The sequence below is a fragment of the Myotis nattereri genome (genome assembly GCF_964212035.1).
Source record: "Myotis nattereri genome assembly, chromosome: 3".
NCBI classification, from domain to species: Eukaryota; Metazoa; Chordata; class Mammalia; order Chiroptera; family Vespertilionidae; genus Myotis; species Myotis nattereri.
Window position 1 is genome coordinate 71487932 of NC_138077.1, and position 19815 is coordinate 71507746.

At 40.3% G+C, this 19815-nt stretch overlaps 1 protein-coding gene across 1 annotated transcript in view; it reads left to right on the forward strand.

The window, feature by feature from the left end:
- The first annotated feature begins 1876 nt into the window (after positions 1–1876).
- LOC308515383 (leukocyte surface antigen CD47-like) overlaps positions 1877–19815 on the forward strand; it is a 60091-nt gene continuing 42152 nt past the window's right edge. The window contains exons 1-2 of the mRNA XM_081086000.1: positions 1877–2232; positions 14882–15232. Coding sequence (XP_080942126.1) covers positions 2187–2232; positions 14882–15232 — 397 coding nt within the window. The 5' untranslated portion in view covers positions 1877–2186. The remainder of the gene's footprint in view (positions 2233–14881; positions 15233–19815) is intronic.

Genomic DNA, 19815 nt, shown 5'->3' on the forward strand with positions numbered 1-19815 from the left:
ATGGCTTAGACCATATTTTGTGTTCTGTAATCCTACCCTCTTCTGTCATTGAAATATCTCTCACAGTTATTTCTGCACAGAGGCTTGGAGTCATCTAGGTATTTTGCCATCTAATTCAGGAATTGTTTCTATCACACCCCAGGTTATTGGTCATTCAAACCTTTTACCTAAATGCTTGGCATGATGAGACTGTTACTTCCTAAAAGTCTCTTATCAGCCCGTTCCAGTTCTGTACGTCAAGCTAAAGTTTGCGATCCTGAAAGTTCTCACTTACTAGGAGGGCTGTAGTGTTTCTCTCCCAAGTTTATTCTTCTCTAAGGAAAAACTCCCCTCCCCACCATCAAAAACCATCCCAGCTAGTTTCCCAAGAGCTGAGGTGGTCACCCAGGTGGCCTCTTATTCACCTGATTTAAGAGTACTGCATTTTCTATTTTTGTTAATCCTCACCAGATTATACTTTTCCCATTGCTTTTTTTTTTTTTTTTTTTTTTTTTTTTAGAGAGAGAACGGAAGGTGGAAATGTGGAAGGGAAAGAGGGATAAAGGGAGAGAAAAAGAAAGAGAGAGGGAGGGAGAGAGAAAGAGAATCATCCATGTGACAGAGACACATCCAGCACATGCTCTGAAGGGGGTGGGGATCAAACCTGCAATCCAGCTACATATCTTTGTCTGGGAATCAAACCAAGGACCCTTCCCTGCTCAAACTGATGCTCTAACCCCTTAGCGACTCCTGCCAGGGCAAGATTGCTCCATTTTCTGCACAAAACTACATCAGGCACTTAGCCTCAGCAGCTCCCAGTATAAAACAGAGCATCATTCCAACTCTGAGTGTGAAGGTTGTGGACAGTCCTTCCTGGCCACTGCTCAGCTTTACGGGGTCCTTTGGTCTCAGGGACAGCTGACAGCCTTATTGAGCCAACCAGCTGCCCTGTGGTACACAGTGTCCCCAATGCTCTAAGTCTGGTGGGTGATTCTTTCATATCCATATAAGCAGCAGTTGGAGAAGAACCCAACAGTCCCTTTAGTAGCCTTAGGGTATCTATTAAACCCTTTCTGTTTGCAGGGTTGAATGGGAAGTCTTAGAGGAGGGAATACTTAAAAAACTCTCTGATTTTAAAGCAATGATAATGTTGAGGGAAAGAGGTTTACACAAGGAAACCATGAAAAGTTACATAGTATATAATGCACTGAGAGAGGAAATGTTATTTCCTGGGTTTTATTATTATGAGGATGGAGTCGGTGGAGGAGATGCCATGGGTAGAGGATTTGGGGAAGTGGGGATTGTGGTGGGAAATTGCTTTCTTCTCCAGCAGGTAAGAGAAAAACAACCAAAGGAGCAGACAGGCTATGCAGCCCATTAGAGTAGCCACCAGAGACTGACTTTGTGACAAGAGCGTTCATCATTTAGGATAAATGTTACTGGCAGTTTTAAAAGGTCTTTTGCTTCAGTTTGAATGTTGTGCCTGTGCCATTCAGTGAGATATTGAAGGAAAGTGAAGGCATTAGTCAAAAACCATATATGCACAACACAGACCACTGTGTGGTGGTAGCCATAGGTAATGGGGGAGTGGAGTATAGGTGGAGGTTGTCAGAGGGAATGGGGACAGAAGGATGGAGAGTGTAGAGATATTTCATTGAGTTGTACACTTCAATCCTGTATAGTTTTGGGAACCAATTTTATTCTGATCAATTCAATTTCTTTCTTTTTCTTTAAATAAGGCCTTGTTTATACTGTGGCTTGGAGCCACATTTTGAATCCTTTTTTTTTTTTTTTAAACAAGAGAGGACCGTGGAGGGAGGGGCGGGGACAGTGAAGACCCAGTGAGGGAAGGAACACACTCCAAGCCCCTCTTGGAGACAGGGGACTTGACCCTAGTGGGGGGATGGTGGTGGTGGAGGCAAGGCTTGCCCTGGAAGCCTGGCCTTAGTCACCTCCTGGCTGGGGGTCTACGAGGAGCCTCAGGGAATGAGGATGAGTCCCTGAATCTGAGGGGCTCCCGTCTGCAGCAACATTGTGGGAGACTGGGAGCCAGTGTGCCGCGACCAGAGTTCCAGAGCTCGACCAGCAGCCTGGGCGGTGGGTCCTGCTTGTGACGGGCAGCAACGCAGGTTCCGACTGTGACGCTGGTGGCTGCTCCAGATGCTGCCCTGGCGGTGAGGGTGTCAGTGGCTGCCCTTTCGGGAGCGATGTGGCCCCTGTTGGTGCTGCTGCTGCTGGACTGGGCGAGCCTAGGTGAGTGGCCGGATCCTGGCTCTGTGGATGGAGTCTCCGCCTCCTCGCCGCCACCCGGGGGTTTGCCTTGTGCCACGCTGGCCCCGCAGCTCCCTGGAGAGGGTGGCTGGTGCAGGACGCCTGGGCCCTGCACTCCTGGGCGCGAATGTTGGAGGCCCGCCCACCGGTACTCAGGCGCTTCTTTTCCTTCTTCCCTTCCCTTCCTCCTTTCCCTTCCCCCCTCCCTTCCCCCTCTCCCTCCTCTCCCTGTTCCCCCCATGACAGCGGACTCATCATCTCCATCCTGTTCTCTCCGCCTCCACACTCACACACCAGGAAGACTCCACACTGCGCACCTCACGCAGAAACTAACTAGACAAAAAGGGCGTGATTGGAGGCGAGTAGGTGGCAGCTGTTAGGGTCCCCCTCTTTCGCACCCCTCTTCCCTCCTAGGCGCTTAAATGCACTGGGGATGAAGGCGGGACAGTGGGAGAGCCTGGCTTCTTGAGATGGAAGTGCGCATTTTGGCAAGTCTGCAAGATGTTTTGTTTTGTTTTTTTCCTGTTTGCCCTCCCAGGCCAACATAGGAAGTAAAGGAGACATAACTGATATAGTTAATTTTTATTTCCAACACACCATTTATTCAGAAGAATCTTTTGTGATCCCCCCCCCCGCCCCCTTTTTTAGTTTATTAAACCCTAGAAATAGACTTCCTGGAAACTCTCTCAACCTCCCGCCCCACCAACCACTTTAAAACAGTCCAAAGAGCACATTCAAGTTCCCCCCTGTACTTGGGGACCAGTTTGACAGCAATGGATTTCGCTTGAAACAGGAAGACAACTTGCAGTCAAGTGGAGTTTGGTGTTTTTCTACACCAAAGGCATTTGGGTCCCAAGCTTTTGGAAACTATTATTTTTTAAAAACGTGTGCTCCATAAAAGCTGAGGAAAGCATGTGGTTTTTGGTGTGGCTCTATAGGCTATGCCTGTCACATTTCACATGCAAAGACCCTTTTGTTAACTTTTTCTAAGATTCAAATTGAGTTTGAGTAACAGTAACAAGCAGCTGTTATATTTAATTCTAGAATTTAAGCTTAATTACATTTAAACTGATTATTAGCCTCCCTGTGCCGTTCATAAAGCCTGTGACTTCGGCAATTTTCAAGATGCTCTTCAGACCCTGTTACCACACTTTCCCCATTCCCTGAAAATCCTGGGACTTTGGAGCTGTTCATAATCACTATGTCTATTATCTAAAGCAGGGGTCCTCAAACTACGGCCCGCGGGCCACATGCAAATACAAATATTGTATTTGTTCCCGTTTTGTTTTTTTTTTATTTCAAAATAAGATATGTGCAGTGTGCATAGGAATTTGTTCATAGTTTTTTTTAAAAAAATTATAGTCCAGCCCTCCAACGGTCTGAGGGACAGTGAACTGGCCCCGTTTAAAAGTTTGAGGACCCCTGAAAGGGTTGATGTTAGATAAAGTAGTTTTCCCTGTCATTATCATTAATGGCTCATTGCTGTTACTATCAAAATAACACTGCTAAAATAATACTGCTTTCAGAAACCTGTTTTCTAATCAGAATGCATGCAGAACCAGATTATAAATTTGTGATATAATATCACTAAATTAGACTGTAGGTATCAAAAGCTATTCTGAAGAATAAAAATGATAAATCATGTACTGTTTTCAAGTAGATTAGAAAGAATTGCTAGAATTGTACTATTGGGGATAGGAATTCTGTTAATAATAGTTAGGATCATGTATAATTAGCACTCATTTACATATAATATTAATGTGATCAAGTCCCAACAGAGTCATAGAATTCAGAATTTATGGTGTTTTAGTGTACTTAGCTAATAACCTACAAAACAAAAACAGAATAGAGACCTTATGCACTTGAGCTGTGTTAATTGTTGTATAAAAACCAATGGATTTCTCTGTGTGTTTAATATTTAGTTATAAAAGGGCACCTGTGAAGAGATGCTAACAGCCTTAGAGCACAAGAAGTTATAAAGCAAGGTATTTGAAAGACTGAGTTTAGACCAGCGGTTCTCAACCTGTGGGTCGCCTAAGACCATCGGAAAACACATATATAATTACATATTGTTTTTGTGATTAATCACTATGCTTTAATTATGTTCAATTTGTAACAATAAAAATACATCCTGCATATCAGATATTTACATTACAATTCATAACAGTAGCAAAATTACAGTTTATGAAGCAGCAACGAAAATAATTTTATGGTTGGGGGTCACCACAACATGAGGAACTGAATTAAAGGGTTTTGGCATTAGGAAGTTTGAGAATCAAATGCCGCGACCCTTTAATACAGTTCCTCATGTTGTAGTGACCCCCAATTTCATTGTTGCAAATTGAACATAATTAAAGCATAGTGATTAATCACAGAAACAATATGCAATTATATATGTGTTTTCGGATGGTCTTAGGTGACCCCTGTGAAAGGGTCGTTCGACCCCCAAAGAGGGCGCGACCCACAGGTTGAGAACTGCTGCTATAGAAGGAGGAAGACAGTCCATGGTCTTTTATGGTCATTTGTACTCAGACTTTGATTTTCCTTTTGTTCCCAGTTGGGGTTACTGCCTGGGACCTTGGTTCTTTTCATCGATGCAGAAAAGAGTTTAAGGTCAACAGAAAATAAAAGTAAAGCAAAATAGGATTTATTGAAAATACATTCCACATGAGGCACCAGTCAGTCAACAGAGTGTGGGAGACAAAATGGTGAGAGCAGCCAATGGCAGGACTGCTGTAGCTCATGGGAAGTCAGAGGAAAGGGGCCTTGGAGACAGGTTCTGGGGGTGAGCCCAGGATGAGCTACAGCTGCCCTTTCTCCCCTGGATGCAAGTGTCATGGGGTCCTTTAGAGGTTAGGGGATATGTGCCTGTGGGAAAGCAAGGGAAGGGAATGGCATGGGATTGCTCCCTGGAGGTGGAGTGCATGCTAGAGAGAGCATGGCCCACAGCTCCTGGGTTCTAAAGAGGGATTGTATGTGTGGGGCCTTTCATTTGCATTCAGGGGTGATTGACTGAAACTATCTTTCTTCTGGGCATGCCCTTACCCTTAATGTATACAGAAAACCCACAGGGGGTGGGGTCAAAACTAAAATCCAAATATTATTATAATTCGTCCAGAGTTCCAGGAAGGTCACATTGGCATTGAGGTCATGTCCTTTTCCTCTGAGCTTGGGCCCAATAAAGGCAGGTCCAAACCTGCCAACTGACGGTCTGTGCTGCCCATAGAGAGGAGGTCTGAAGGAAAAGTTGGTCCAACCCTTGTTCAGGACCCCAGGGCAGGCTCCGCCCCAGCCACTCATTTAATTTCCTACACAACATGTTCGGATTCATTTACAAATGACTGGTAGTCAAATGCCATTTACTGGTAGCCACTACAGTTTCAGTGGACCTTGGTAGTAAAATAAGTACTCTAGATGCCCATTCCATCTAATTACAGCAAACTCTAACCCCCTGTATTGGTTTACAAGATGCAGAATGAATTATTATGCTCCTTCCCTCCCCCATGCCTCATATATCCAATTATACTTTGATTAAAAGCACATCAACATTTTCAGTGGTATTCAAAAACTGGTAAATAACACCTTACTCAAATAATAAGTATATGAACTGTCAGTAGTTGAATGATTATCTAAAGTGAGTTTTTAAAATCAAGGGTGCACATGATTAAAAACAAGTTTGTTGTCAAATTATAGTAGTAATCTGGCTTGCTTTACGAGACCAGTGCTCTAACCCATGAGCTAACTGGCTTGCTTTAAATAACATATTTTATTTTCTCCTAAATATATATTACTTTTAAACACATGATTCTATTAAAGAAGTAATTGCCTATTTAAAAGTCCTTATTTATAGAGCTGCCCTGGCAGTTTAGAGGCAGTGTGATAAAGCTAGAAGCCCAGTGCAATAATTTGTGCATGGGTGGGGTCCAGTGCCCCTGACCCTGATCTGAGTGTGGGGAGCCCATAGGGGCTGGAGCTGGCCAGAGGGAGGGCTGTTAGTGGGCTGGCCCAGTCCCCTGGTCAAACTCAGGTGGAACTCCTGGTGGAGGGGACAATTTGCATACTATCCTTTTATTATTTAGGATGCCTACTCTTAGGACATTTGTTTATGCTGTCATCTCTATTTTGGGAGATGTTTTATCTAAACCACTGAGTTGTTAATGGAGATTTGAAAGGCTAGGTTCTAAAGATGAAAAATAGATGTTTTCCCCAAAATGAATAAATATTTTGAATCCAAAATTATCACTCATATTATTAAAACTGTTGGTATTCCTTAATGTCAATTTAACTGTGGCTAGTACAGGCATTGCCTTTAATACCTGAATGTTATTTTTGTGACACAATTTTTATAAAGATATTTACCCAACTTTTAGGGTTTGCTGTCATAACTTTTTATACAAAATTTAAAAATTCCATATTTTTATATCTTGTGCTCAATACAGTGCACTCAGGTGTTCATGAGGCTATTTTCACTTGTACTAGTGCAGATATATTTTCTATGATAAAAGAAAAAGAAAAATAGTGTATGATTAATTTCCTGAACTCGCTCTAATACTAAACTAAAAAATTCAGAGCACCCAGGAATTTTGATTCTGACAGACCTACACTGAAACAGTAGAACTTGGATTTCCCCTCTGTGTGGTTATATGGAGGTGAGACAAGAGTTAGAATTGACACCTTCCATACCCATGGAGCAGTTGTATATGACTCCACATCTGGTCAACCCAGGGACTGAGAATATGTATGCATATTTCAATACGTGTCACACTGATGCGTTAAAAGACAAGGCAGGGAATTGGGCAAGTGCAAGGTCTATCAAAATGTTTTTTACCTGTTTCAAGCCAAATATGAGTCCCCCTGCTATGCTCCAAGCACTTTGCATGGCCTTCCTGGACCTAGGGACAAATTTCAGACTCCATGTCTCTTAGTAACAAAGTGCAGCTACTTGCTAGTAGGGATTTTGTTGTTTTTATCCTTCAGTGGTACTGAATATGTTTTAGATGCTTGATAAGACCTTAATTCTGGATGTTGCTGCCCTTCCCCGTAATTCTAGCTCAACCACTTTAGTAGTTCTTGTAAGGCCACTTTACAATCTAGAGGCAATTACTTTAAATCAGAAATAAACGCACTGTGGACACCCCCACTTTACCCCAGTATTGATAGATCTCTATTGTGGAGGGATATGACTAACTCCTCTTTTTTGACCCTAATTCTAACCCAATTGTGTTTGAAGCTCCAGTTTTTCATTCCAGGGGTCAAGGTCTATGGCAAAAAGGATTCATTTCTAGCAGGTATCTTTTCGCTTCACTTACCTTCGTGACTGCTGTGACTTCTTACCCCATTCCTAAACAGCCATTCCAAGCAGATAATTAACATCCTACTCTGTTACAAAAAAATAGTATTGATTTATGGTGCAGACTCTGTCAACTTCCCATCTACCATTTCTAAACTTACCAATAATATCTTAGGTAACCTTCATCACTTTCTCCCTTGTCACCCAGTTTCAGAAGTATACCTATTCACCTTTTTAAGGAGAAAATCACCTGTCTACAGCTTTTTAAATGTCCACCACTTTGGAGACCTATGTAATCAATTTAATTCTTCAGTATTTTATCTTAGATCTTTCCTTCTCTGTTGGTTCTTTCACCATAGCTTACAGACATGCTTAAGTTTTACCCCAAATTAAATAAATAAATAAATAAACCTATATATATAAAACCCTAATATGCAAATAGACAGAACGGCAGACCAACCGAACAACCAAACAACTGGTTGCTTTCACGTGCGCTGACCACCAGGGGGTGCGCACGGAACATGGCGGGCATTGGCAGCAGGCAGAAGAGTGCAGAACATGGTGGGCATTGGCCGTGGTAGGATAGTGGAGCAGGTGAGCAGGGGCACCAAACCAAGGTGGGGCACCAGTTGCTATCATCGGGGCGAGCCTCTGATAGTTACTGAAAATTCTTTGCTTTCATGTTCCCTGGTCCTGCCGAGTGCTCACACCTGCTGCTGATGCTGGCCCTGCTCACACCCACTGCTGGCGCCAGTCCTGATCACTTAGCACCATCAGCGGGTGTGAGTGGCAGTTGCTGGCCCCGATTGCCCCTGAGGGCTTTTCCACCTCCCCCTGCTCCTGAGGGGTGATTGGTGCAGCAGCCACCACTCGCACCCATTGCTGGCACCAGCCCCAGTCACTCTGCACCATCAGTGGTGCAAGCAGGGCTGGTGCCGTCAATGCATGGGAGTAACGGTGGCAGGAGAGGGGCTGTCAGCAGGCAGGGGACCGGGGACCACAGTGGGAGGGGCTGGGCAGGGCATGGGGGATGGGCTGAAACCCCACCCCCATGCCCACCACAGCCTTTTGGCCCACAGTTCCTTTCAAGGTACACGAATTCGTGCACTGGGACCCTAGTAAATAAATAAATAAATAAATAAATAAATAAATAAATAAATACATAAATACATAAATACATAAATACATAAATACAAGAAGAACCAAAAAACCTTGCCCAGTTCCAGTCTCCACAGTCCTTCCAATATCACCTTCTCTCTCTGTTCTCTTTGACTGTCAAATTTAATAAAAGAATAATTGCCTTTTTTTTTCTTGCCTCCCATTTACTTTCCAATGCAGTATGATTTCTCATCCCACTAGTCTGTTGACATTTTCCAGATAAAGTACCAAGCAATGTAATTATTAATTTAGGGGCTATTTGAACCTATCTCACTTAACATCTATTGTGTTCATGTCTCCACTTGATGTCTGTCTGTAGCGGAGGTCTTTGCTGAGTCACCTACTTCTCACACTACTACTTTCTTAATTTTTTCCTTTTTAACTATTTGCTCCTTAATCATTGCTATTCTCCAACATTCAATTCTCTAATACCTGCTCTGTTGCTTTGAAAAGACCCTCTTGGCAATCATATTTATGCTCACGATTTCAATTATCAGCTATATTCTTGGTCTCTGAAGCTTTCACATACTTAGCAAATGCTCAGTAAATGGCAGCTAGAGTTGACTAACTTTGGCTCTTCCTGCCAAATTTAAGGAACTCTTCCATCTCACCTGCAACTGACTTAGTTAAAATTTTGCACTGAAATATGTAGCTTCATAATTCCATAATCAGGCCTATAGAAATAAGAAGTGGAGGGATCTCTTGAAATATGGAAGAATAATGAATCCTCTTTGATACAAATTCTTGGGTATTACTTTCTTGGAATTCATACTTCAAATTTTTTACATTCGTAAGGAATGTAATGAGGCATACTTGCTGGACCCTGGGTTTAATCCATAGGCTACCAAATGAAGACATTGTCCTTGCTTTTCCACTTTTTAAGCCTTATGGGGAGACTGGTTAAATCAAGTATTAATTACAAGATTTAGTAATAAGGCTACTGAAAGAACTTTAGAAGGAGCCATGGAAGCAATGAGAAGATGAATATGGTTGCATAGTGGTAGGGAAGGAGAACAGGATTAAACATCTGAACTGTGCTTTAACAGGAAGAGCCAAAGTTATTCACCTCTATCGGCCATTTATTGAAAATTTGCTAAGTATATGAAAGACATTGAGATAAGAACTTTGTGTTCCTTATCTCATTAAATCCTAACAAAATCTCCAGGAGGCATATGCTATCACTTCCCATCATATAGATGAAGAAGCTGAGGTTCCGTGGTTAAATAATTTGCCTATGATTATATCTCTAGAAGGGGCTAAGGCTTGAGCCAATGTCTGACTCTAAAATATGTGTTCTGACCTATACACCCAGAGAAGGGTATGGGCCTCTAGGCTGAGGGGACATGTGCAAAGGCATGGACATGAGAGCACATAGGCACATCCATGGGATTTCAAGAAGGTCATTATAATTGTTCCTTAGTTTAGAAATGAGGAAGGACAGTAGGTGGTGCTGAACAGGGCCTTGAAGGACCTAGTTTGTATTCCATGCTAATGCACTTACAATTTAGCCTGAAGAGAGTGAGGGGGTTGTTAAAGTATAGTGAGCAAAATAGTACACATTTGCATTTAGAACATTTTTTTCTGGAACCCTGTAGAATACAATGGGGCTGGGATGGGGAAATGTCCATGTTGGAGTCAGGGAACTACTTAAATAGCAGTGGTTCACGGAAGAAATGAGGAATGTCTAATTCATTCATACAACAGACATTGCATTTAGGAACTATTAAATAGGCTGAGTCCACCTAAAATTCTCTATGACTAAAAAGAGGGAAGAATCCAGCATGATTCTTAGGCCCAGTCTACTGGTTGATAAGAGAAAATACTTTAGGGACATGAGGATTAGTGGAAAAAGTAGGAAGAGGGAAAATTGACATTTAAACATGCCAACCTTGATGTAACAGTACTAGGTCCAAGTAGAAATGTTCAGCACACAGTTGGCTTTCCCAGGTCTGAAGGAGAAAGGTGGGATCTGGATAAATAAATGTGTGTAGGTAGTTAGAACCATGAATATGGGTAAATACTGGGGAGGGGGAGGCAGTGCTGACTATGAAGCCTTTAGGAACACTAACATTGTGAATCACGGAATAGGTTTCAATAAGGAAAGGAAGCTGGGATGGGTGAACAAACAGTAGAAAGAAATTCAGAATCCAGAGATATAGTGTAGAGGCCAAGGGATAGGCACAAAGAAGGAGCTGCCCACTGGCTCAAGAACTGTAGGGAAGTTGAGATAGAAAGTGAAGCATATAGATGTGATTTTTCACAAGGGATTGTTGGTGGCTTTGGCAAGAGCTGTTATAGCAGAGCTGAGGTGGAGAGATGGCGGCCAGGTGGCAGAGATTTAGGAAATGAAACAAAGTGAAGAAATGCTTCTAGGTTATTATTTTGTGTTGCTAGGGTCAAAGAGACAAAGATGAGGGATTTCCTCAAGTTGGTGAATATTTGAGCATGTTTTTCAGTGTTTAAAAACACAACAAAAGCAAAACCTATGTAAATGGAATAGGGGCATGTGGGAGGTTGATATTCAACTAGGAAAGTCTTTGAGGAGATTGATGGGTGGGGAGGCAAAAATAGAAACTACCTCTCAGGTAAAGGGATTCATTTCTGAAGAGGAGAAATGGGGGTGAGAGGAGAGGGAAGTGTGGATTGCTGGGGTTGCAGGTCAATTTTAAGGTGAGGATTATTAGAAGCTTCTGGCTTCTCATCTGGCATCATTGATGGACTCAATCTGAATTAAGAAATAAGAAGAGAGGGCTGCTTTGGAGAGTATGGAGGAGGTTGCTGCAGAAGGATGGTGATTTAAGAGCTGTTACAGGGGAGAGAAACTTTACATGGAACATGTGTTAAAAGATTGAAGACCACCCAAGTGGGCAGGGACTATGACACTTTTCTGTTGTTCCCCATGTAGCAACACACATTTTCTTAGAAACCTGTAAGACTGATTCCTGTCCCCTCCTGCCCTTCCAGAGCACTTTGCTCATACAGGAAGGATCAGACTTAAGTAATCCTGTGTTATAAAAAGTGCATATCAATCCCCCAAATGAGAATTGGAAGTTTAAAAAGGTAATTCATAATCCCTGCCCCTCCCCCGTCATTGTATCCACATATCCTATCACAATGTTTCAGATCAGATAATTTTCAATAAATGTTTGCTGCAATTTTTAAATTTCTGTGCCATATATTGAGCCTTCTCTGCAACCACATGTTGGCCGTCTTCATGACTGTGGAAGGATATGGTTAGGTTGGTGATTAGTATTCACAGAGATTTTAGAGACCAATATTTTTGGCTTTTAATGTAAAATAATTTTACATTTTATTTTTAATTTATTTGTAAGGCTGGCATCATTGGTGGTTGTATTAATACCTTTCTATCTGATTTAGACTGCTGTAAGAATATCATGGTTTTTCAGAATTTAATTACTCGTGTAAATTATTTGTGTTATTTTATTTGTTCTGTTTTAAACATTTTCTTCACTTTGCTGTTCCATCAGAAGGCAGTAGACAAAAGAGAGAAAACCCAAATTAGATAATTTTATTACTTATAGTGTTTAAGTAAGTGATTATAGAAGATGAAGTTTTGGTTAACAGTTGGTAGAGTGACACTTTTGGACTACCCTTATTTATTAATTATAATGCAAGGGTTATTCAAGTTATGGTTTATCCAGGTTAATTTTATTAAGAGCACCAATTCTATTTAAATGGCTTCAGCTTTTATATTTTTGTATTTTACAAAAGAAATAATGCAGTGCAATTAGTACTTCCTCTATTCTGCAGGAAATCATTCTCTAAGCATAAGTTATGAAATTGTCAAATAAGCAAGCTAGCAAGATGGTAAGGCCATCTTGGCTTTTAAAGAACATTCAGAGAAAAGACATACATATATGCAATTAGTGATGCTGAAATGAATTAGTGAATATATGCAATTGGTCAACATCCTTAGGGAAATAAAATGTAATTTTTCAAACCTCTCCTCCACCAGCTGGAAATCCATTGCAGAACAAAGTTTATTTCTCTCTCCATGGACAGGAGTAATTTGCATTACTGTGCGAGTTCTACAACTTACAAAACGCAGTGAAAGGCACAGGCCCCTACAAAATCAGATATTCCCAAAGGATCTGTCAGATATTCCCCAGATCCCCACTGAAAGAACACTGATCCTTTTGTCCATTTCAAATTTGTGCACCATATTTTCTGACATTTCCCTTGTTTTCTAGTTCCAACATCACAAGCACTTTCTTCTCTCCTTGTTGTGCACTGTAGCCTCCACCTCAATGCTTCTATCTCAGGGGAAATAACTCAGAACCCCATGATTTTGAAAAACACAATTGGAAATCCAGGTTTTGCCTGGGGGTCCTAATACAGGGATGGCTAGAAGTGTAGAGAACTGGGAAGAAGTGAACTTGTGAACCACAAGCTTGGTTCAGACCTTAAATTCCCAGAAACATAACAATTTGCACCTCCCAGTCAGAGGTTTAGATCATTGTGTAAAAATGCTGTTTTGCCCAGTTTTTAGAGTATTACCTGCATATGTACAGCACAGCATTGTTGAGAGGGCACTTGTCCGTGTATTTGCTCCTTTGATACTCGCCACAATTCTGTGAAGCTGTCTGGTGTTCATTTCTGATCCTTTGCTTGCAGAGAGTAAACCAAGGCATAGAAAAGTTACCTGAATTGCTTAAGGTTACATACTGACAAGGGACAGGTAGAAATTGTACTCAGGCTTTCTGAACCTTGTTCAGTTCATATTTCACAATGCATCCTAGAATTCAACTCAATGGGCAATTACCAAATACTATGTTCCTAAAATAATAGTGTGTTGCCGAAACCAGTTTGGCTCAGTGGATAGAGTGTCGGCCTGTGGACTCAAGGGTCCCGGGTTTGATTCCAGTCAAGGGCATGTACCTGAGTTGGGAGCACATCCCCAGTGGGAGATGTGCAGGAGGCAGCTAATCGATGTTTCTCTCTCATCGATATTTCTAACTCTCTATCTCTCTCCCTTCCTCTCTGTAAAAAATCAATAAAATATATTTTAAAAATAAAATAATAATGTGTTATGACCCTGAGTTTTATTCCTAATTAATATAGAAGGAAGGAATTGTAAGGATGAACTATTAAAGTTGATATTTATATTTGTTAGTGCTTTGTTTTTTCAGGGAAAATCCAACTAACTACTTATATAAAAGAGTTCATAGATGGCTGAATAATATGGAAGATAACTGCAATTTCTCGATAATCTTGCACATTTTAGGTGAAGGATGAGTGATTGCAATTACCTTCCCAACCCCTGTTTCATAAGACAACTGGTAGTTTACCATATTAAGAAGTGATAAGTAGAATATACCTACTTATTAGCAATATCTGTTCATGATTTCAACTGTTTCTTAGCTTTATATTGAGTGGTTTATGGTTTTAGGAGGAAAGAATACCTGTAATATGCATTTGGAAATTGTTGTTCTGTAGTTTCAATGAAATGTGGGAGTGAGAAAGTGCCTTTCAATTGTATATATCTCTTTTTAATATTTGCAAACCAAATGTCCATTGCTGTCAGTATGTTGCAATGGGATATAGCCAGAGAATATTTTTTTCTCCTTAGTATTCTAAGACTTCCTATCTTAGAGGAAAGATATGATGTGATTCATCCGATTTCCTTTTGATATTAAAGTACAGGATAGCTCATCACATTGCTTGGAAATGCAACCTAAAGATAGAGATAAACTTCATATGGGTCTAGCAAGTTCTGTTTGGAGGCAGTACATAGAATTTCAGCCTGAATATAATATTTGGTTTGATTTTCTGTTCAAAAATTTTCCATGGTGAGAACAATATTTTTCTATATACATCAGTGAGCAACAATGATTACTTCAAAGCTTCTGAAGCCAAATACTACACCTGCATATTCCAAAACAGGTTGCTAAATTTTTTTCCCAAGACTCTTGGTAATGTGTACTGTGTATTTCTGAGAATGAATAAAGAATAGTTACAATGGTGTCTACCATCTGTGCAGGTTAATATTAGAATAACGTGTTTCTCTTCTTCACCTGGCCTGCCTTCTCTCTGTAGCTGCACTGCTTACTTAAGGGGACAATTAAAGCATTGCTCTTTTATCTTAAGGATTTGTAACATTCCTAAGATCTTATGCTATAGAATTCAATAATAAAATAAAACTATTTTCTTTTTCTTTTCCAGATAAAACTCAGCTATTATTTACTACAATTGAATCTGTAGACTACACCATTTGCAATGAAACTCTTCTCACCATCCCATGCTTAGTCACTAATGTGGAGGCAAAGAGCCTTAGAGAAATGTTTGTAAAGTGGAGATTCGGAGATAAACAAATTTTCTTCTATGATGGAGATAAAAATGAATCCAATCCCACCAGTGACTTTTCAAGTGCATACATCATACCAAACGCACTACTAACAGGCAATGCCTCTTTGATGATGGACAAGAGGGATGCTGTCCCAGGAAACTACACTTGTGAAGTAACAGAATTAACTAGAGAAGGCGAAACCACCATAGAACTAAAATATAGAATTGGTAAGAATTTCATAATCTTCCCTTTTATTTGTCCTGCAGTGGACTAATACTGTGAGAAATGGGGCAAATTGGGCGAGGAACTCCTTTGAAAGAAAAAGTAGATTATGACTAACAAATGATTATGTAATGTTTAGCAGCTTTAAGATCATGAGTTTTACTTTCTTTTCTACTTTTCAGAATAAAATTCATTTGCTGTTTGTTATTTTCATATTATCAGGTTCTCATACTTTTGTTCGGAGCACTATTCTGCTAGTTTAGGGGTCCTGGTTTCATTTAATCTGCATTTCTGTTTGCTGCTCTCAAAAGTACTATCTTTCATGTAATTAATATTCCATGATCTTTCCAATGATGTAGCTTTTTTTATTATCTGCACTTTGGTCAAGGGCTGACAAATCCCAGCCGTGCTCCAGCTGGAAAGTTTAGATTAGGAGAATCACAAAATCAAAAATCAGGTCATAATGATGTTTCCTGCTATGGTGTTTGTTCTTTTTCTTGGCCAAGATGTGGGAGAGCTAGGGATCCAAGAATTAATTTGAATTCAGCCTTGGTTATAGCACCATGATTGTGCCCTTCTTCACAGACTTGGGCTGGTGAGTTGCATAAAGCAGTAAAGCTAGCTGAAGTAAACAATCTGCTTTCTTTCTAGTCCTTGCCATGCCAGCTGATTACTTTAACCACATACAGGTGCATACTGACTTTCTATTTTAAAAGCTCTATTTAGAACCACTGCTCTCAGGATTAGACAAGCCTTTGAGAACCTCTGCTTTAGATGGGATCAGACCATTCAGTTGAATCAACTATTTGCCTTCTATTCTTCTAGCGTTTCCTGTTATGAAATGTCTGTTACCAGATGGGGAATGGGGTTTTTATTCTGATGGAATATTTTGACATTGTTTAGGATTAGGAATCTGGATATCTGATTCTGCAACTTAACTATTTGCCTCTATTGAACTTGAAAAGTTACTTCACTGGGTCCAGATTACCTCATCTCTACAATGGGGATGAAAAGAGATTCCTGCTTTCATGTATTCTCCAGTCTAACAAGAATCATGAGATCCCCTGTGTACCAGTCCTTTGCAAACCAAAGTACAGTACTTTACAAATGTTAGGTGTCATCCTGGGACATTTATTTTATGAAGTTGAATGAGTTGTTGAAGCTGGGGTGTCATGAAAGGGGTGTCTGTGTGGTGCAGGATGGACAGGAGATGGCTAAGCGCAGAATTTGGAAGGCTTTTCTGCTCAAAAATCTCTCCATATTGAAAATCTCATTAACTCACAGTGGTAGAGGGTGATTATGGAGTAGAGTGTAGGTCACTAAGAGAATTGTAAACTTGAGACTTAAAGGCCATGAGATGGGATGAAGGTGGATGGGAAAGGAATACTAATCTCTGGGATAAAGACAAAGTTTGTAATTCTCTGTGTGATTGTTTCATGTTTGTTTTCAAAGTCCCTTGAAAAAATATGAACTCTGCTTACTGTTGGGGCCGTTAAAATGTGAAAGTGGTGTTTTGCTGTAGAGAGTGTAGATGATTCTACCAGAGGTCTCAGACATTTGGCGGTGCACCCATTTTTATTTTTTTAAATCATTATAGAATCACATGAAGTTTCAAAGATTGAACAGAAAAGTGCTGTGTACTCTTACTCAGCTTCCCCCAGTGGTTACATTTTATGTAACCGAAGTTAAATGCCAAAACCACCTAGTTCACAATGTTAAATTGTGTATATATTTCTTTTTCTTTTTATCACATGTGTACATTTCTGTAATGACCACCACAATCAGAATATAGAACTAACCCATTAACACAAATATCTGCCTCATGCAAGCCCTTTATAGTCACCTGCTCCCTTACTATCCCTAACCTGTTAAGCATAATTTGTTCTCCATATCAATACTTTGGTCATTCCCAAAATTTTATATATATAAGTATGTAATCTTTTGAGACTGGCTTTTTTTCAGTCAGCACAATGCCCTTGAGATCTATTATAGATCTGTTATAAACCCCTATCTATTATAGACCCTAATCATGTCATGTAACAGCATCATTAGCAATTTCTCTCTCTCTCTCTCTCTCTCTCTCTCTCTCTCATATTCCACGCTATGGGTATATCACACCTTGTTGAACCATCCACCCACTATAGCACATCTTGGTTGTTTTCATTTGTTTTGTGCTATTGCTCATTACATTTCTATAAAGCATCATGTACAGTTTTTTATGTGGACATAGTCTTCATTTCTCTGGATAAATGCATAGAACTACAACTCCTGGATTGTATGTGTGTATAGGCTTAGTTTTTTAAGAAACTGCCTAACTGTATTCCAGAGTGCTTGTTCCATTTTTCATTCCCATCAGCAACATATGAGTGATGTAGTTCCCCCACATCCTTGCCAGCATCTGGTATTGTCATAGTTTTGCACCATTTTTTAAGGGAATGGAAAGAAATTCTTCTGCCCAAAACGGTTAATTGAAGCAGGGTTCTTACAAATTTATCCATCATGTGAATCCTGGGGATTTAGGCAGTGGAATCAATTTTTACTATGTTGTGCTTTTTTTTTTTTTTTTTTTTTTTTTGCAAATCCTATATAATAAAGCCTAATATGCTAAGTGTCTGGTCGTCCAGTCATCCGTTCAACTAATGAAAGCATAATATGCTAATGATATGCTAAGGCCGCTCAAGCACTTGCTATGACCTGCACTGACCACCAGGGGGCAGTCGACTGGTCAACCGGTCGCTATGATGTGCACTGACCACAAGGGGGCAGACACTCTGACAGGTAGGTTAGCTTGCTTCTTGCAGCTGATTGGGACTGAGAAAGAGGTCTAGACACACTCTGGAGCCCTCCCACAGTCCCTCCCTGACCCCAATCATGCACTGGTAGGGTCTCTGGTCCTGACCTGTGCCCTCTCACAATCTGGGATCCCTCATGGGATGTCAGAGAGTGGGTTTCGGCCCAATCCCGCAGGCCAGGCTGAGGGACCCCACTGGTGCATGAATTCGTGCACTAGGCCTCTAGTATAGACATAAATGACAACTAGAAATTGCTTAATAGAGAATTCTACCTAGTAGAATGTGGATTAATGGTAGCCAATCTTTGTTTTCTTTTCGGGTGTGCTTAGAGGGGTATCAAGATGCATTTTGGGTCATACATACTTAAGATCCTTAATTCACTGTAACTCTATTTTTTCAGTGGTAAGGAGGGGTTCATAATTCTTCATATAATAATTATAAGAATTGGGAAGTTAATGTTTCCAACTCAAAACCAAATAATAAAGTGGGTAGAAGAAAAGAAGTTAATTAAAAATAGTCAGTAGATTATAGAGCTTTTACTAGATCCTTCAGTCATATGAAAACCTATGCATAATTCAGAAAGGTTTTTCGTATAGGATTTTTAGGCTGAATGGAAATGGGCTTCCTTTGGTATAGGAAGAGATTTAGTAATTCAGTTGTAAATTAAAGTGGCATTGATTCAGGGTACCTGAAAACATCAGTCTCTTGGTGGATCTGCAACCATGGGAGCATCAAAAAAGCCTGTCTTCTATTCACTCAATATTTCAACCTATGACTATATCAACCATCAATAATAAATGTATTGAGTCTCTGCCATGTACAGGGCAAAATGCTGGAATCTGGAAAGCTACTATCTCAAAGATAAGAATGGATAGTGTTGTTATATTCTGGGGATGACTGTGAACATTTACCAGAGTTTAGCATTATAAGCTTAATACAAGAAATGTGTGACTAGCATTATGGTGTGAAAGCTCACAAGGATCCTCACATGTGGATACAGTGGAGATTTTGAAAGGGATCATTTCAGAGCAACGCCAGTGCTTGCCTTGTGCGCTATTCAGAAGTGTTCCTCACCCAGCAAGTCTTCCAGTCTAGGCAAACTCTGAAAGGCTTTCAGTGCATATACCTGGCTTTATTGGTACAGGAGAAATTTCATCAATAAAAATATGGCCTTAAGCATTGATCAGATGCAATTAAATGTAATTTTTAAAAGTTCTCAGCAAATTTCATTAGAAGTCTTAATATCACAATTTCTTTTCTATAGGATGGGTAGCTGCATTTTCATTGTTTGGGTAACACATGTTCCACTTGATAGAAGCTTCCTTACTACCTAAAGCTCCTCATGTTACTTTTTGACAGCAGTCATTTTAAGACTAATTATTTATGAATTCATCCTCTGTTCCAGAGTAAGTTTCAGAAAAGCTCAGGCTCACATCTGTCTTACTCTTAGGTCACAATAAGACCAAGGGTAGGGTATCCAGTTGTACTACTTCCTCACTCCTGTCCCCTGAGTCAGTCTTTACAGGAAGATAACTCTTCCTTTGAGGTAAATTCTTGGCACATTACACATACAGGCAATCACTACAGGACCCCATAATAATAACTGTAGTTAGTGTTCACTGAGCACTTTGAGGGGTCAAGCTTTGTTTTTAGCCATTTTCATATCTTAATTTTGTTAACAGTTAACTACAGTCCTTCAAGGTGTCATTACTTGTTGTACCCGTGTAGCCACTGAAGAACAGAAAGGTGTTATACTGTCCAAGATCACACAAATTGCAAGTTAGAATTGTGTTTCA